Source organism: Bactrocera oleae, chromosome 5, assembly GCF_042242935.1.
Source record: "Bactrocera oleae isolate idBacOlea1 chromosome 5, idBacOlea1, whole genome shotgun sequence".
NCBI lineage: Eukaryota > Metazoa > Arthropoda > Insecta > Diptera > Tephritidae > Bactrocera > Bactrocera oleae.
In genome coordinates, this window is record NC_091539.1 from 72913945 (window position 1) to 72932650 (window position 18706).

The 18706-nt window shown below is 40.7% G+C and overlaps 1 protein-coding gene across 2 annotated transcripts; it reads left to right on the top strand.

Annotated features, from left to right (window-relative positions):
* The first annotated feature begins 368 nt into the window (after positions 1-368).
* Positions 369-18486, top strand: LOC106619745 (serine-rich adhesin for platelets). 2 transcript variants are annotated; one of them, XM_036365302.2, is made up of 6 exons: positions 369-1099; positions 2808-7756; positions 7878-7965; positions 10924-11035; positions 12550-12951; positions 14166-18486. In XM_036365302.2, exons 2-6 carry the CDS (start codon positions 3424-3426, stop codon positions 16002-16004), a joined length of 6774 nt encoding a protein of 2257 aa, XP_036221195.2. In that variant the 5' UTR covers positions 369-1099; positions 2808-3423; the 3' UTR covers positions 16005-18486. The 2 variants fall into 2 exon arrangements, with proteins under 2 accessions (XP_036221195.2, XP_014093463.3); XM_014237988.3 differs by lacking the exon at positions 12550-12951 and having other exon boundaries at positions 372-1099.
* Positions 18487-18706: the final 220 nt, after the last annotated feature.

Below are 18706 nucleotides of genomic sequence, written 5' to 3' on the forward strand. Positions count from 1 at the left end.
AGTGTGCAAGAATTTGAGAATGTAATATGAAAGAAAATGCATAAAATTGTGCAGGTCGTGTCGCTCGAGTGAACATAATGACCGACACCAAGAGAACTTGCCGGTTATAAGCAGCACAAAATTTCTTTACTGAACGCAGTCTTACTGAGCTCCGATTAAAGCGGCGCACGTTATGTAAACAAACCACAAAAGCTTTCCGCTAAGAGCCTTTTAGTGCTGCTCCCTGCTCTCTGGATATGCAGGGTCGGTTTTGACAGTTGAGCAACATCCAACACCATTACTTATGCATGTACTCAGTTTGCCTCTCCCATTCGCAGGCTTCCAGTGGCTTCCAGTCTCCGCTGTTTGCTGGCGGCGCGGCTTATCAGCGTCGTTGCGGCAAAAGGATGTGTTCAAATTCGCCTTCTGCACAGTTCGCGTTCGGTTCTTGGAGTTAAAGGTTGCGACCAGCGGAACAATTCAAACCTCACCTATAACGGTAAACACCCTAAAGGCAAATGTACAAGTGTGGGTAGGAAAACCCAAGTGATGACAGTTGGAAAAGGGAAGAGTTAGAAGAGATTTAAGTGAGCAAGGAAATTCGAAGTGCCAAATACATACATATTTACTTAATTGAATTCAAAGCTGCCTGTCAAATGCAACATTGACTTGCAACATCATAACTGTGCCAAAATCACCGAGTGTGAGCATTTACAACTCCGTCAGAACCAAAAAGCCAAAGTGAAAGTGTAAATACAAAGAATACAAAGAAGAAAAGTCTCGAAAATCACAAAGTTCGTGAAAGTTTATAGCGACGCGAAAGGGAGTGAAGTGTGCCGAAAGAAAAGTGTAAAAATTTAAATACTTTTGGGGAAATGGTCGGCGATACACCGCCTGAATAAATTGAAAAGCCGAAAAAGTTTTCAAGTGCTAATAATCGCAGAGGTGTTTGTGTAACAATCGCGTACAAGAAGATGTGCAAATCCCAAAATCAGTGTGATGAATGTGTAAAACAGTGTAAAGACGGATGAGCCTACGCTTTCACAAGGACCTGGATTACCTTGTAAAGCTGACACAAAACGCAATTTCTTTCAGATCAGCTGTTTGAACGCGTCAAAAGGTAAATTTTACAGTTAGTCAAAGAAGTGCTTGATAAAGACTTCATAGAACCGAGGACATTTTGAAATTTTTATATAATTATTCAATTGATCATATTGGAATATGGAATCTTACTTACCTTTAACTAGTAACATTATTACATAAAAACATTCCACAATAACAACCCTCTATTTTAACTTTTTTTACACATATGTAAATATATATATCCCACACTCTGCAATGTGTGCGGATCTGCAAGTGCAACATTTTTACGATGCGCCCATCAGGAAATCCCACTGAAGTGAAAATAATGCTGATATCCTGAACAATAGTTACTCATCCTTTACCTCCCTCTATTTGATATGCTTAACGTGTTTCCAATCTCTCGCCCTCCCACCACATTCCATTTGTATCCTTGCTCCTTTTTTACTCTTTTGTATTGATTCAAATTGTGCTTGGCCTTTAACTTAGTGCGACATTAGGATATGCTGTGCAGGATTCGCTTACAATTTATGCTTATTGCCACTAAGTAGCAAGGACTGCTTAAAACAAGAAGCCTTTGTTTCTATTAGGTATGCATTATCATCATCTCTCCTTTGAATTTATCCTCTGGAGTCCAATGACAATAATTTTGTTACCATTACAGTTTTGGCACTCGGTAAAAGTATGGAGGGATAATTTAGTGTAGATTATTAGCTATGAGATTATATTGGGTTCGTACGTGCCCGTAACTGTTTTGAAGTGCTGATTCCGCACTTTTTTTGCATTTTCTGCTTATTGCTCTTTGCTCTAATGGCAATTGCCTCAGTAACGAACATTTACGTAACTCGAAGCGAATAGTCTTCTATAAAACTTGTGTAAATAGGTCATATGTTTAGGTTAAGGAGGACAGTCAAATGAGAAGACTCAAGAAAGAATGGTTATTATAATAAATGACACAGAAATCTTTCTTTTAACTCCGAGATTTTATTTTACACAGGTCTAAACTTTATAAATACCACTTGAAACCTCAAAATGGAAACTAAAACGAGATATTGCGTGATTTGCGAAGAAAATTATTCATGAACAATCATTACATTCACCTAAATCTAAGACTATAACAGTTTGGTGTGGTTTTTGGTCTGGTGGAATCATCGGTCCGTATTTGTTTCGAAATGAAGCTGGTGACAACATTACTGTCTATGGAGAGCGGTATAGATCAATGATAACCCATTTATTATGGCCGCAATTGGAACAAGTTGATCTTGACAACATCTGGTTCCAACAAGATGGGTCTAAGAGCTACACAGCACAAGAAATTTTGACATTGATTGGCTTTCAAGAAGTTGCGATTTAACACCATTAGTCTACTTTTTGTGGGGTTATTTGAAGTCGTTGGTCTTTAGAAATAAACCAGACTCTCTTTAAGTTTTGGAAGTCAAGATTGAACCTGCTATTCATGACATACGACTTTGGTGGAAAAAGTACTCGAAAATTGTTTTCATCGAACTCGTTACTGCATTGATTAGTTATATCACATAAGAATAATTTCAAATAAAAATTAATTATCATGACCCTTTGCAAGAATTTACGCAACTGCCCAAATATATAATAATGGCATTTTTTTCACAAAGAAGCTGCCCAGTTAGTCCATGAAAGTTCTTAAAATATGCTTAAATTGAATTTTACGTGGCTAATTAATTTTTTTCCCTTCACAATGCTCAATAATGGCGTTTTTTTCTATACCGTAGACATAACAACTACAAAGCAGCGCTCACAGTATACCACCGCCAGTTTCCCACCGGAGTCCACCGCCTGAAACCGCAGCCTGCAGCTCGACTGCCACGACGTACGCGCTTAGCGTCCAGCGCCGTGTTTCATAAACTGCCGAGAAAGTTTCCACTACACGTTCGCCAAGTTGAACGGATCCGGCCCCCACACCCACACCGCCATTGTCAAAACGGAACGAGTGTGTAACGAACTTGGAAACTTTTCTAGAGCACTTAGCGCAACAGATTTTTTTCTAAATTTCATCGCTTGCCAAGGAGCATTTACACAACATAGAGAAAATACCGGCGCCTTGCATTGTGGTTGTTGCCATTCGCATTGGTGGTGGCGCCAGTGTCTATCGACCGACCTTGCAACGCGCTACGTGATACACAAATGAGCTGCGAGTTTTAAGTTTTAGAAAATGCTCGTAATTCGCTCCTAAGCAAAATGGGGGCAGTAATGTACATGGCAATTTGCACAAGTCGACTGAGTTCATAAACCGTAAAGCCAACGAAAAGTTGAAATAAAGAAGAACAATAACGACAACAATTGCCAGTAATCGAGCAACGCGCTGATTTCACAAGAATCTTAAACGGAATGATGGCGAGGTGGCTATTGGTAAACAAAAGGATACTAACCGCTTTTGTGCTTTGTGCGTTTGTTTTGTTGCAATTGCAAAATGGCGAGAGTGCACCTACGCACCACTTGGCCGTCAGCGTGGAAGGCAACACACCCACGCTCATAGTAACATCGGCGGAAATTGGCATAACGCCAAAAATTACGCACACTATGAGGACCACACCCACTCATCATGTGACAGAGGCAGCCGCAGCGGCTGCGAGTGTGGCGACAGAACGAAGCACTGAGGTACAAAGCGTCGGCAAAGGTAACGCACCAAAGCTGAAGGGCAAATCGCAAAAACTGCAGTACGGAAAGAAGTGGCAATATATGTCGAAGGCGAGGGATAAAAGCAAGGAAAAAGAGACAAGCCAGGATGAGCGCAACCCTACCACGGCGGTAGCAATCAAAGCAGCTCATGTCGCCCCGTTGTCTCGAAAAGTCGATAATGTAGCTACAATCGCTGCTACCCCAAGACAAAATACCGAAACTACAACAAACACAATAGCAACACATAAAAGTACACATCACTTTCAGGAAAATGAACCAGTTCCGGCTGAGACCAAGGAAAACATGGCAGTGTCAAGCGCCGGCTCATTGGCCTCGGCAAGCGTAGTCATTGCCGATAAGCCATCACAAGTTGGCAGCCATGCCGACGCATACAAGGTAAGCGCACCAGGCGCCGAAGTGTCTGCGACAACTGGCAACCTGCCACAATCAACCGAGGTGACAACAAAGCCAACCGACAACGCGGCTGATAGCAATGCGGGCGTAACGGCATTTGCTGGTGCTGCGGCGACACGAAAAATAACTCTGGCAGAACAAGTGACTGCCACACCGACATTCGTCGAGTTACACGACACCACAGCAGCCGCTACAACAACTGCACCGGGAAATAGAGAAGCAAAAACGCCAATCTCGGCGACAACAGCAAATGTGCCGATGATTGCAATCCAAATTGAAACGCTGCCAAAGGCGATAACGGTAACGACTATGTCGCCAGCTACAACAACAATGATTACTGAAACAGTCACCAGCGCACCTGCTACCACCAGTTACATTAAAAATGGCGCTCACGAAGTAGCAAAAAAAAGTGAAGCAACAACAACAGTAACAACCACCGAGCTTCCAATAACTGAAAATGTTGCTGTTGTCAGTCAAAGTGGTCCGGCAATGTCAACATTATCCAACGGTAACCCCACTGTCGTCAGTACAGTAATTGAAAGGAGCTCCGCGAACGTCGGCGACAATCTTCCGCCATCGCCCCACCCACTCATAAGCAGCGCAGACCAAATAGTGAAACAAGCCGCTCCAGTAGTTGGCAGCACACCACCAACCACCAAAACTGTGAATAGGAAAACCTCCTTCACATCCACAACAACAGTGATACCATCTGCACTAGCCATGGCTACAACGAGCCAAGTGCCAACAATGCAAACAATACAAAAGGTGAACACCGATAGTGGCATAATGTTTATTGATGAAGTGCCCGATAACCGCGACGACAGAAGCCATGATGAGGAATATCGGACGAAGACAACGGTATCGCACGATGAAGCCGTTATTGCCAAACATGGAGAAATTAAGGAATCTGCAGGACATGGCGACGGTGTTAGCGATAGTGAGGGCATCATAAAACTTATTGACTTGGAAAAACATGATTTAAAATCGATTGCGAAGACGAAACAATTCAACGGCAGCAACAAAAGTGCCACCTCGGGCGACGTCGATGAAGACGGTCATGATGGTGTGAAGAAAACAAGAAAAAAGCAACTCACCGATAAGCATTACATGCCGGCTGTTGATATGAATGTGAGCGCTGAATCGCATGTCGAAAATATTACCACTGCTGGTGATATAAAAGCAAAACAGGAAACACAAATAGATACAACGGAGGTTATTAAGGGCGAAAAGAAAAACTATGACAACGGCGGTGACAACAGCGAGGTGTTATCGACAAAAACACCACGCCTGGATGCCTCAACATTGGCACCTGGGGACCATGCTGGCAGCTCTATTGATGTTTCACCGTCCTTATTCCATCACCAAGTTGTCGAAAAATCTACGACAAATGTGCCTATTCTGAAGCCAGTACATAATGGTTACTTAGGACCGATTCTAATGGAAGAGAAACGCTTCACTGTTGTGCAGGCTAATAAGAAGGCTCACCATCATCACGAGACTTCAATAGAATCACAGCTACGCAATGGTCGCATCGTAGAAATTCTTGCGCCGACCTCGTTGTTGGAGCAGACCACAGTAGAGCCTCCAAAAGTGAGAACATTTGGCGAAGAAGCCCATAGAGTGTCAACAACTAATACAACCGCAGCACCGTCTCGAGCCCCAATCGCCTTTCTTTCTGCCACTGTGAACCACAACACACCAATGCTTTCCACTACTGTTTTTCAAGTTCCCGAGTTAATGAGCAGCACTACACGATTGCCGTTGAGTCAGAAATCTGCAAAACAACCACCATTCTTCAGTACCCCAAAGAACACAAACAACGACCGCACGGAGTCGAAAATATCCGATATTCAAGTGGAAGTCTATGACTCAACCGTGGATTCTATCGTAGCGTCTACAAATTTCAAAGATAGCGACGGCTTTTATGCTCTTCCACTAGAAACTGAGGCTGACTTGCGCAGTGGCACCACCAAGCCCCCAGTTGTGCAGCAAGAACGCTTTACACAATATGTTGTCGATCGAGCCGATTACGCTACACAAGAGTCTAGTGCCACACCTCAACTGAACATAGCATCCGGTAAACCAGAGCCAGCTGCTATCGAGATACATATTAACGTATCCGAGGGTATTGGAAATGAAAGTGAAGATCTGGAGTTTTCATATCGACAACAGGATTACACGGGTAGCAACTCAAAAACGAACACAATGGAGGAACTGATGGCGAAAACTGCAAAGGCCATATCGATGAAGCCACTCATTTCCAGCGGTCAGGTTCGACATAATGAATCCAGCACTCGTGAAAATGTTGAACGTGGTGATGAGATTTTAGTGGTGGAGATAATCGATACGGGTGATAACAGCACAGAAGGTGCTTTAAGTGCAGAGAATATTACTCCGATCTTCACATTTCGCTCCGACTCTGAGTCTGATGTAGAGTTGAAAGATATAAAATACTTAGCACCCGAAGTAAAAGTGAAACCACCACAAATATCGGATGAGTTATTCTTGGCGGACTTGAAGAAGGATGGTTCGTTGCCCAAACCACCACTACCACCACCTCCGCCGCCACGCAAGCCAACAATAGATCGCGATTCGGACACTATTTTCTATATTTCCAATACTGAGGTAAAAGTTGGCGAATCTCTTCCCACCACAAATACAAATTATGAACAGCAGCAACAACAGAAACAACAGCAGCAGAAATTGCGAAAGACAAGACTAGAGAACCAGTTCTTTCCAGCAAACTATTTAGCCAGTACACATCCGAATGCAGCTAGACTTGATGAACATTTAGCACCCCAACAAATACGCTACGAAGAAGACATCATTCTATCACCTGTACGTAATACCGCCGATTCACTGAAGATTTTTCGTAGCCAAAGCGACGGCGCACCTCCATTGGACGTCACGTATGTTGGTGAATCCATAATGGAAGTAGAGCAATCCTCAGGCGGCGGCTCCGGCTCCAGCACTACTATCTCAACAGCCTCTGCCACCTCTGCACCTTCGCAAATGCCAGACGTAATCATACAGCCTGCCATTTTGCCAGAAATGTCGATTGGCGTGCCGGTGATAGGTGAGTTGCCGCCGCAAATTGAACTCAAGGAAATCGATTTCATGCCCGACGAAGCAAACCAGCAGCATTCAGGCATGTATGAGAACAACATGCTGGAGGATAATGGCAATGGGAATGGCAATGACGTTGATAGACTCGCCGAATCCTCCATACAGTACGGTGGCGATCTGATAGACGAGAGTGTTGGTGGTGGCGGCTTTGACGGGGTCGAAGGCTCTTACCCATTCGGCAATCCGGCGGCCTTAGCTCGCAACAAAGCACACCACGACGCCGACTATGCGCACTTCACGGTGAATCATGGCATAAGTAATCTGCGGAAGGATGAGTTGAGCGTAGATATAGCGGGCTCCGGTGAGGTGATGGCTAGCCAACCTGCTGCAGCGTCACTTAATAATCTGGAGAATGGTGAACTGAACGAACGAAGCGGCAATGAGACGTTCCCCCTACCAATGCTTGCGAATGGTAGTTATGCTGGATTAACGCCAGTTACGGAGCGTATGAGTAATGCCACCGCTTACTCGGTGATGGAGGAACCGAATGTATTGGAAGAAGGTAGGTATATATTCATATAAAAACGTATGTGTACACTCACTTATGTGAGATATATGATATGTGCCTTTTATTTAAGTAGTATTTCTGTTAATGAACTGAACTATTTTCAATTTATTTACAGTATTTAAAAACCACTATAAGCTGGCTGCTGGAATCTTCGTTGTGTTGTTGACAATCATTTTGACTCTATCTTTAACGGGCATTATGTGGTAAGTGATCTTTCCGTATATATGTACTGTATTTATGTACCATAATATATATATATATATATATAGATATTTATAAACCATATCGTTTCAATGTTAAGGTGCACTAAGTTTAAAAGTGTAAGCATTTACCAGCAGTCGCTAGTTGGAGCAGTTGTTGGGGGCTGCCTGCGCGTGTCTACCGTCTTTTCGTCTGCAAAATTGATTGATTTCCATTTCCGTTTTGGGAAGTTTGCATTTGTCCTAGACACTTTGCTTCTTGCTTCAGGAGGCTTAAGTAAATGACATTTAAACTATAAATTCACTTGCGGGGACGCACATTAACCTACATCTAGATAAGTAATCCCTTCTTTGCAGTAAGTAAAAAATATCGTCGAAGTCTTCGTGGGTCCTGTCTTGGTTAAATAACTTTTGATTTTAACTGAAAGTTGTTTAGCCCCTTTATCTTGAAATGTCCATACGTGAATAATAATATTTTGCTATCCGAATGAGAACACGTTCTCGATTCATCACAGGGTTCAGCTGACCTATACAAAAGTGCCTCAATTATATACTTGTAGAAGCCAAATATTGCGGCACGATTCCCGCCGACATCTGTGCAAGTCCACTAAGCTCATTTTAGCTTTGACAAATCGTTGTTTTTTTCATTCCGGCATGACATAGTGATTGCCTCAGCAATAAATCTTCCTTTCTGATCTAGAGCACGCGTACACAGTGTGTTGTGAGCATTGACAAGGCGATTGCTCTACAGTTGCCTCATAAAGATGAAGAGGAGAGGTGCGGAAACTGTTACAAAAACCACAAACAGATGTAGCTTAAGACATTTTTTCGCATAAGACAACGGAAAGTAGATGTAAGATTGTATTCTTCACTTCTCCGGATGTCGCATAACAGAGATGAAAAAATGGTGGAATTGGTGGTAAGAAAGGGAAGAAAGAAAACGGAGTTAGGCCGCATTAGGCATGACAGATGCTGGTATGACAACTAAACATAAGGCGCGGTATGACAAAGCTTTACATTTGAGTAAACAAAAACCAACCAGCGGAACATCCACACGGCTCGAGAGAAGGGGATTACCGAGATAACAGTATTTGTGAAAAATAAATGAAAATACCAAAACATACATTACGCGATAATTCCAGGACATACTATGGACATGGTCGGACCTCTTGAAGTGTATGAGTAGTAAAGTAAAAGTGGATCGCATAATTAAAAAAATTAATTATTGAGTACAAATCATTTGTCATTTAGCCTCTTTCATCAGATTCTTGATGCTCTATATCTATCAATATTTTAGTAATTTTTAATAAAATATAAATTTGCAATGACTTTCTTTGATGTTGGTTCAAGGCGGCAATGAGACACTTTCCATACCAAAATAACAGTACCTGACTGATGTCGAGAGCTCAAAATGTATGGAGTAATATTTAATTGCGAAATTATTGAATTTCGGATGTACAAAGTATAATCCGTTCTTCATAGGCTTAGCTTTACATATTAATTTTGTTATCCAAACATCGAGTTCACCGCAATACCTCCACAGCCGTCATTTGCTTTTGCTTTGCTAAGGTATTCACAGCCACGTGCGCTACTTAAAGTTGCCACATATAACGGATTAAAGTGTGCAAAGTCTCAAATACAAAGTTGCCACATATAACGGATTAAAGTGTGCAAAGTCTCAAATACAATATACTTTTGTTGCAAAGTTTTTGGGGGGGGCACCGGTCCCTGCACCATGACCATGAGCGCTCTTGAGCAGTGAGCATTACGAGTACCACACACATATGCGCGGATTCCGCGAGATTAAATCTCTTGAAAAGTCACTTACGAATTCATTTTAAAGTAAGACGGTGTCAGTGGTTCCAGCTAAGACACCCAAATCAATTCTAATGAAGATAATTTTTACGGTTCCAGCAAAAAAGGCATACAAGGCAAACGTGCGCACAAAGTTTTAAGGAGATTAGAAATTTTCTCCTCTGCAGTGTGAGACAGAGGCATTGGAGAGGCAGACAATAAAACAGCACGAAGAAAATTTTGGCCAAATTGGATTTCTAGCGGTGGTTTGTGGCGACGTTTGCTGCCAGCTATTAGAGGTTGTAAATTGAATCAGTGAATGGGCAAACTTTTGATGTCAAGCCAACTTTTGGCATTCACATTCATTGTGCGAAGGTATTGCGACACGCATGTGCAACTGGATTTCGGTGCCAAATGAATAAATTATGCGAATAAATTTGACACTTTCCCGAGGCATCTGCACAAGCATTTAAACTGACATTGTTGCTGTTGTTGGCTGCTACATTTACAAATGTAATATTGTTGGATGATTGCTGGGTTATAGCCCCAAGGGTGTGGCATTGGGAAATTTTATTTGCAGATATGCCTCTTAACTTATAAGCAAAAAGTACCGTTGTTATGCGTCAAAGTGCACATAATTTTGTTTCTAACCTTCGTTATTGAGAATTGTAATGCATATACTTGTAGCTCCCGCTTTAGCCTAAACTTAGGGTTAAAAGCTTTTGCTAGGCAACATTTGCTCCAATTAGTAACCATTAACCAGCACTTTGGCTTCGATCCGAATTCGGTTCAGCTGAGCAAATCGTTTTATTTGATCTGGTGTCATTATTGTTCGGGGCCTTATTGCGTTATAAACCAAAAGATTCTCTTAAAAATGACTTGCAATCTGTTCTGTGGTTTTAGGTTCTATAGACTTGTATTATATATATGCACGCACAAACCTTAAATTTATCATTAGCTGCGAAATATGAAGTAGATGAGTGCGAAGATGGTTTTGTTGAGAAAAAAGATTTCTTCTTTATGTAAGGAGCTCTCGAGGGAAAATTGTTTTACTACAACTTTTAAATAAAATATATAAAAAAATTAAGCTAATAATTTTATTTCACTATTGATTGCTTCAGAGATAATACAATTAAATATTAAATATATATGTGCTTCTCTTCACAGGTTCTTCTACGCGAAGTTTTCTCGTTCACCGAATGCTTCGCACGCCAACCAAACCAATGGAAATGTAGCAAATGGAAAAAATGTTGGTGACGACAGAAAAGCACAAGAAGAGGTAATTGCATTAATTCCCACAGATACACCTCTGTTTTTGAAATATGCACAAATATGAATATTTTCTGAAAATGTATGTGATGCGCGGAAGAGCAAGGGAAGAGTGCTTTCTTCTACATAGGTTAGACACTTCACCCTACTGAAACGACGCATTCAGCAATGTTTTAGGAAATCTAATCGAACACATTTGCAATCGAGTGTGGCAACTCTGCCTCTCGATCGATAGTAAGTGCCGATAGTGCTGCAGAAGTGTTTGTCAACCCGCTCCATCGGCCTGGACTCAAGTATATATTTGCTCGCGTGTGTATTGGCGGCTGACAGTGTTGGTGTTTGTGTCTTCCCGTTGGGGTTCGCCTACAGATTAGTTGTCTAGTTGTTCTTGTACGAGCGTATTTGATGGTTCTTTGGTTGCTGAAATTTTAATTAAAACGGAGATGAAAACGCCAACGAAGTGTGACTCCAGCGAACACAAACATACACTTACAAGGAGACAAGCAGCCGCTGGACAGACACATGGATACTGATGTACTTTTATAACCAGCAAATTAAATCACCGCTTCGGTCTGATGGCAAGTTGCTATGTGTCCCGGTGACGCCGCCGAGTACGACGTGGTCTGTGGTTGGCTGAATCCAATATCATTGTCGGCGTCTGGTGGTGACATTTCAGCTGCTGGTTGGAAATTACCGGCGTTCTGTTTACACTCGCTTAGCGGTTTCTGTTCACACCTCCTGCGCACACCTTTCAATTTGTTCCGACCGCATTTTACCCATCAATTCGTCTGTGTTAGTTACTTTTGTTAGTTTCCATTTCCGAAATTAGTGCTGAACTCGCTTATTCATATGTCTGCTCGAATTTTGTTGCTATAGCGACCTGTCTCACGTATTCATTGTGGCAAGGGCTCCATTTACACTGCGGTTTTCAGTTTTTTCCGTTGTGGCTTAGGCACGTTGTTGTCTCTTACTGCTGTGTAGTTAAAGATTGGTTGTCAATGTTATTATATATCATCTTAAACGGTTTTTGTTTTAGTGTTGTTGTGGCTTAAAGGCATGAGAAAGTCTGCAAGTAAACGACCCACTAAATTGCCGTTGAAACTGCAAAGCGAGTCCTGAGAACTCGTGTCTGTGAGCTTTCAAGAGATGATGATGCTGACTTGTGAATACGAATTGGTGATTTTTGCACCATATTAAAGAGGAAAGTTCCTTGTTGTGGTCGATCGATCATCTTCTTACTTTTAGAAAATAATTGTACAACATTAGAAATGAAAATCAAGCTAACTTAATTTAACGTGTATACAATTAGAATATTATTATTGGGAAAATATTGCGTGCTCTCTAGTATTATGCCATTTTTTTAGGCATTTTACTGACCTTGATATAACTTTGTTCTGTCAATTATATTGCTTTTGATTACTTCGAAATGTTATCCAATTTAAGTTAAGCTTCAGTCAGTCATATCATTCTACAGACAAATTCATACTCTCATACTCTTTCATTTCTTTGCTTTGAAACTTTCAGTCCACAAACGACACTGCGACCTCAATACCAAATCAACCGCTACCGTCCTCCATCGAAAACCTCAGTAATGGAAAGTGCGTCAGTGCGAAATCCAATACCAGCAAACCGTCCAGTTGTGCCGTGAAAAATAGTAGGTGTAATGGTGCAAGCGGCGCCGCTGCCGTCGCCACTGTCAATGAACAGCCAGATGACCTGTTGCTGTTGGCGGCTGAGTGCTCCACTGCAACACCAGCTTCAATCGCAATGTCATCACCAGTAAAGCCCACTGATAACAATAAGTCGAAAACTCAGGCCAATCTATCTAACAACTCCGTCCAAGAGAACTTTACACGTCCTAATGGCTCTGTCACGAAGATGACTTTGAAAAACAATCACCTGATCGTTGAGACTGAAGAGCGACACGTAAGTGCTCGATGTTGAATGTTGAACATTTGCCGCTGGCTGCTGGGTGTTGGGTGTTGAGTGCTTAATGTTGACTTTTTGTTGGTGTTGTTGTTGCCTTGTGGGCTTGTTTTGCGCCAATGTGTGATTGTTTTTGTTGCTGGGCGACAAGTGCTGGGCATTAAGAGATTTGAGGGGCTTTATTTGGCAATTGAGAATTGGTTGGCATCCACGACCGCCCTCTCACATCTACACCCCCACTCGCACATGCACTCATCTGAAGCACGTCACTGAAGCGGTTCAACATTCGTTTGTTTGCTTAACTTCTTCTTCTACTTACTTCTTCTTCTTCTGCACTTACATATTCTTATTTGTTTGCTCTTCTTGTCGTTATCGTAGTCTTTGTTATTCTTACCATTCTTCGTATTTTGTATTTGCTGTTGTTGTTGTTGTTGTTTGCTTGTACTTATTGTTGTATGTATTTATATGTATTCGTACTTGCTCTTGTTGTTGTAGTTGTCGTTAATTTCGTTGTTGACACATTCAAGCCATTTTCACAACCTCAAATTTTCCCCCCTCTCTCTCGGGTTCTCACCCACTCTCTGTACGGATATTATGAATTTGTTGACTCTTTTATATGCGTACTATAGCGCTCTTTGCGTTATTGTTGTTGGATGTCCTTGTTGTAAAACCCACTTTGCAGACTCTGAATATACGTAAGATTTGCCGAATGACTGTGGAAGATGAAGTTGTGAGAAGTCAAGCTCAGGAGAACTTTAAACTCAGCTCGTTGGAACAAGAATGTTATCCCTACATTTAATGTTGGCACTCGGCTGTACATATGCACGCTTTAGCTCCTCTTTAATTTTTTTTTTTGAAAGTTTAATGTAAATTTTTCAAAGCTCTTTAAAATATGAGCGAAAAACTATGCTAACGAGATGAATCCGACTGTACGCGTAATTAAACATTTTATTAATGAAGTTATATATGGTAATATCTTGATATAATCATACATAAACTATACAGCACACCACATCGTAATTTTTATGAAACTTAATGCATTTTGTACTCTCACTTCAGAAAACTTTTCATTTTCAAATACAAATGTAAATTATTTTGTACTGTGTATCAACCGATTTTAATTGTAATTTTTGATGAACCTACTATATATTAAAATTTCACTCAGAGCAAAGAAACCACTTAAATGTATCCAATCATTTGCTTATTTCTTACAGGATATTTCACGGGTCGCTCGCGAGACCAAAATGCATTATAATAACTCCGAGAAGGATGGTGTGTTCGTCGTTGAAGTTGCGCGGGGCGTTGACTCCAAAAGCATGCCCGGCAGCCCTATCACCGAAGAGCCGCGTCCAATCTATGAAGGAACACCGGCAGCTGCAGCCGCAACTATTCTACGAACAGAGGATGAAAAGATATTGCGCAATCATGAGGAAATACAAATCCACCAACCCCCACCAGAGGCTCTGCAGCAGCAAATTCCAAATTGCTTAGAGGAAATAACCGAACGTAGTTTGCATCAGATCGTCGAATTGGAAGAACCAGCCCTCTCACCCAACTTGGAAAGAGATGGTGCAACTACAGAAGGCAAATCTAACCTCGTACACAATTCCAATACCGGTCTTTCCCAGTCAGATTTGAGCTCTACATCGTCCACTGACTCCAACAAACGCTATTCATATGGCAATCAAGAGCTCTACATCATTGAATCAGCCACATATGTGACCGCGTCACCATCTTCGCACTTACCACTCGCACGTCCAACAGCACACAATATGGGCGAGGATGATGACCATAGATCTGAGAATGGACATAGCCTAGAGAATTCGCCCGCTGCACAAGGAAATGGCACTACTTCGATGGCCAATGACAGCGCCTACTGCAATGAAGTATCCAAAAATGAGCACAATAAAGAGAACGTATTATCGGAGAGTAATATGAAAGCATCTCATATGATTGAAGACTTGTCTGACGCTAATGCACCAGAGATTTCATCGGATAGCGGACGAATGACACCAACAGAGCCGGGAAGAGAGGTAGAGACTACCACTGCTATCGTAGAAGAGATGGTTGAAGTAGAAAATGAGGAAGAAAAACCTGAAGTCAGCCTTGAAAATGAAGTTACACAGTCAAACGAGAAGGAAGAAAATGTAAAGACAGATAGTATTACAGAAGAGACAGCAAGAAACTCAAATGAGGTATTAGGTGAAAATTGTATTAACAACAACAATATATTAGAATGTACGAACCAGGTGGAAGACCTAAATAACACCGAGCGCAACATCGAACATCAAAGCTCTGATATTGTTCTAGATAAAGAACCTGCAGAAGATATACAGATTTCGCTCAAATGTGGTGAAGATGAAGAAAGTGTAACGGATATTAATGTAGCTCATCCTTCATTTCCACAACCAATACTTTCGAATTATGGCTACGATAGTATCATTAGCTTACCTGATCCACCATCCAACGAGGAGATAAAGCAATTAGCCGATTTTGCTGGGTTAGAGAATAATCAATTAGACTCCTTGCCACCACCATCGCCACCACCGCCACCGATTGCCGCTGACTTAAATGACAACAACAGGAACATAGAGAGTAATGCGAAAGGCGTCGTCACCCACACCACCAGCTCATCTACCATCGAAGACGCATACGACACCACTCCGACTCAGTTGAAATTAAAACAACTTTTATACAACAACTCTACAGAAACGTCGGCAAACGAGTTTTGCCAAGCAGTAGTCACAAACGGTAATAGTCACGATACAACCAACGGCAATCTCATTGGTAAAGTAAATTCTGCCTCAACCGACTTGAATGGCCACGAAATGACTAACGGGCATGATGTGAATTTGGAGCTGAGTCCCAACCATGAAAGCAACGCGGACACTGGCACGCTGCCAGAAACTCCACTCACGCCACCGGAGTCGCCACCGCTCGCCTCACCCGTACACTACACGAACAGCATGAGTACTATTAATGGCATGAAAGGGGTCAACAGGGGCATTTGTGGCGGGCCAATGCCTGTTGCCGTGGACGTCAACGGTAGTTAATACGAATGCCGAGCAACAGCCATATTCTGCAGGCCTTGAACCCACACAAGTGATGCTGTCGTTATTCGCATTAGTGACTGGATTTTGATTTCTGGAACTTCTGAAACTTCAAGGGTATGTGGAAAAATTAATGGTTATGTCGAATTTCTCGAGCAATGCAACGAACGAACCAACCATTGACACAAAAGTGCAATGGCGGTGGAAGTCCGTACGATGGGGAGTTTGCAATAGAATGAAATAGAATATTTAGCAAGTAAACGCATATTTGTATCTTAGACTGTAAGTTTTTACGATACTTAGTCAATGGCAGTGGTCTGTTTTATAAAGGATAATAACCCGATCAATTTCATATACAAGTACTCTACACACAAGCTAAAGCCAGTCCTCAATGGACGATAAATGAAAAGGAAATATGTAAATTAAGAAGTCATAAGAAATCTAAACAAGCAATGGTAGAGAAGAGTAATGTCCGTAGTCAACGGTTACTCTCGATGCGGGCTTAGTTCAAATTGTTAATGGATGTACCAATGGACGAAACGTTTCGAGTGAAAATGTTCTCTATCATATGGCGTTACAGTTTTATTACGCGAATGAGTGGCTGCTCTTCTCGGCCATTTTCCACCAATGCTTGAGAATATACACTAAATATATTCATGAATTAATGGAGTAATAATCAAATGAAATATTGATTGAAAAAACATGGTTAGCAGACAGACGTTTACAGTTAGTTACGAAACAATTTTGAACTAGGTATTGTAGCAGGCCATAATCAAATCATTTCAACAGTAAAACAAAATAAAAACGCAAAAGTCGAAGTGTGGCTATGAAACGGAACAAGATTTGCCAATATATACATATAGTTGTAATGACATATACATCCAAACACATTATCATACTTGAATGACGAGCATGCATGTGCTGGTATTCAGAAAAATTATATATTCCCCAATAGTAAGAAAATAGTACTTAAATCAAATTCTGACTGGCACCCTGTAGAAAAAAGGGCTAGTCAGTCAAGAGTCTGGAGGGACTAGAGAATTTTCCATCATTCAGTTACTATATACATACATACATACGTGCATATACACACACTTTTGTGAGCCCCTTACTTAGTGTTTTGGCAAGTAGTTTTGTAGAATTCCAAGCAGTTTTCATGTATTTGCGCTTAGGGATTTCGTAAATCGCATTTAATATACTTATATTAGAGGACGCAATATGCGACGTGCATTAATACTCGTATATACATACCATACATACTTATTAGATGTCTAGCAATAGAAAGAACCCGAACTAGAAATACTAAAAGTAAACAAGTTCAAGTGTCGACCAATAATTCGTGCCAGAAAATTAGCCAAATTTTATCAGAAATTAATTAAGTCTAAACTATAGATTTTTTGAATGAATGTGGGAGTGCCATTCTAAGAAACGAAGGCGCTGAGATTTGCACTCAAATTAAAAGGAATTAGAAGGCGTACTCCGAGTTGACTTACACCTAACATATTTAAACCTTGTCCACACACCCATACCCCCGAAAAACTTAAACACAAACCTTCGTCTGTTGAAAAAAAAACCCTATTTAAATGTCTATCTATTGTTCTTATTCAACTTAAACAGATATAGCGTAAAATACGAAAATGAAATAACAGAAGTTCATTTAGGAGATAGTTAGCAGATACCAAGCCCAAAATGAACCAACCAATAAACACAGAGAAAGAGAGTAAAATGAGGCAAGAGAATGAATGTGTGCCGATTTTTACATTTTACAAAAGTTTACATTTGAAATTACTCGGGAGTCAATCCATTTAAAATAATCCGTAAAAGCAAAAATTACAATAGAGTTATAAATAAACAAAAAATAAAAAAGTCAAGATTTAGAAACGAAAATGAAAATAAAAGATATGAAAAAAATCGTTTAATATTTAAGCTGAACTAATGCAAGCCAGCGGATACCTTTCCCGGCTGACAAGCGAGCGCTCTCCAGAGGTAGGGAGCAAGGAGGCGAAAACTGAAAAAATGCATCAGTGTTTCATCCAACTGTATTTTCGCGTTTTATTATGTTGAGGGTTCGGGTGAGGAACGAAATGAGGAGAAATTAATTGAATAAATAAATAAATCCATAAAAAATGTTTATTGCGTACATAAATTTTTAAATTTTAACAATAAGTAGTTATTAATTCGCAATGGCGGCAATTGTAATGGCGAGCAGATGATTTTAAAGGCGAGTTAGCCCGACAAAAGTGAAATGAAACACTAAATAATACACAATTAAAAATGTATTAAATGCCATATTGCGTGATGTAAGCAAACGTAAAGGTTAATTTTGTGAATGGAAAATCAAATAAGCAAAAAAGACAAAAAGACAAAAAAATTATGGACAAAGTAAATGTGATTGTTATTTAAACTTGAAACAAATTATTAATATTAATAATAATAATTATGGTAAATGAAAAATGGTAATAAACTAATTAAAAATAAAAACAAATCACTTGTTTGTTATTTCACGTAGACGGATGGATTAAGCGGCTAAAGGGGGTGAAATGTTGCATAACGTTGCAGTTCAGTAAAAAAGAGAATTGATCCCAACTGCTGATACACATATGTACAATTATATATCACTATGTATTTTGCACTATGAGTTCCGCATTTACATATCTCGTATTATGTGAACTTATATATATGTAAATATATATATATATATACGA

Bases quoted from the DNA above. Each gene is read 5' to 3' on its own strand.
- LOC106619745 (XM_036365302.2), top strand. From the start codon at position 3,424: ATGATGGCGAGGTGGCTATTGGTAAACAAAAGGATACTAACCGCTTTT. The intron at 7,966-10,923 runs GTAAGTGATCTT...TTCTCTTCACAG, and splicing joins TCTTTAACGGGCATTATGTG to GTTCTTCTACGCGAAGTTTT. The intron at 12,952-14,165 runs GTAAGTGCTCGA...TATTTCTTACAG, and splicing joins TTGAGACTGAAGAGCGACAC to GATATTTCACGGGTCGCTCG.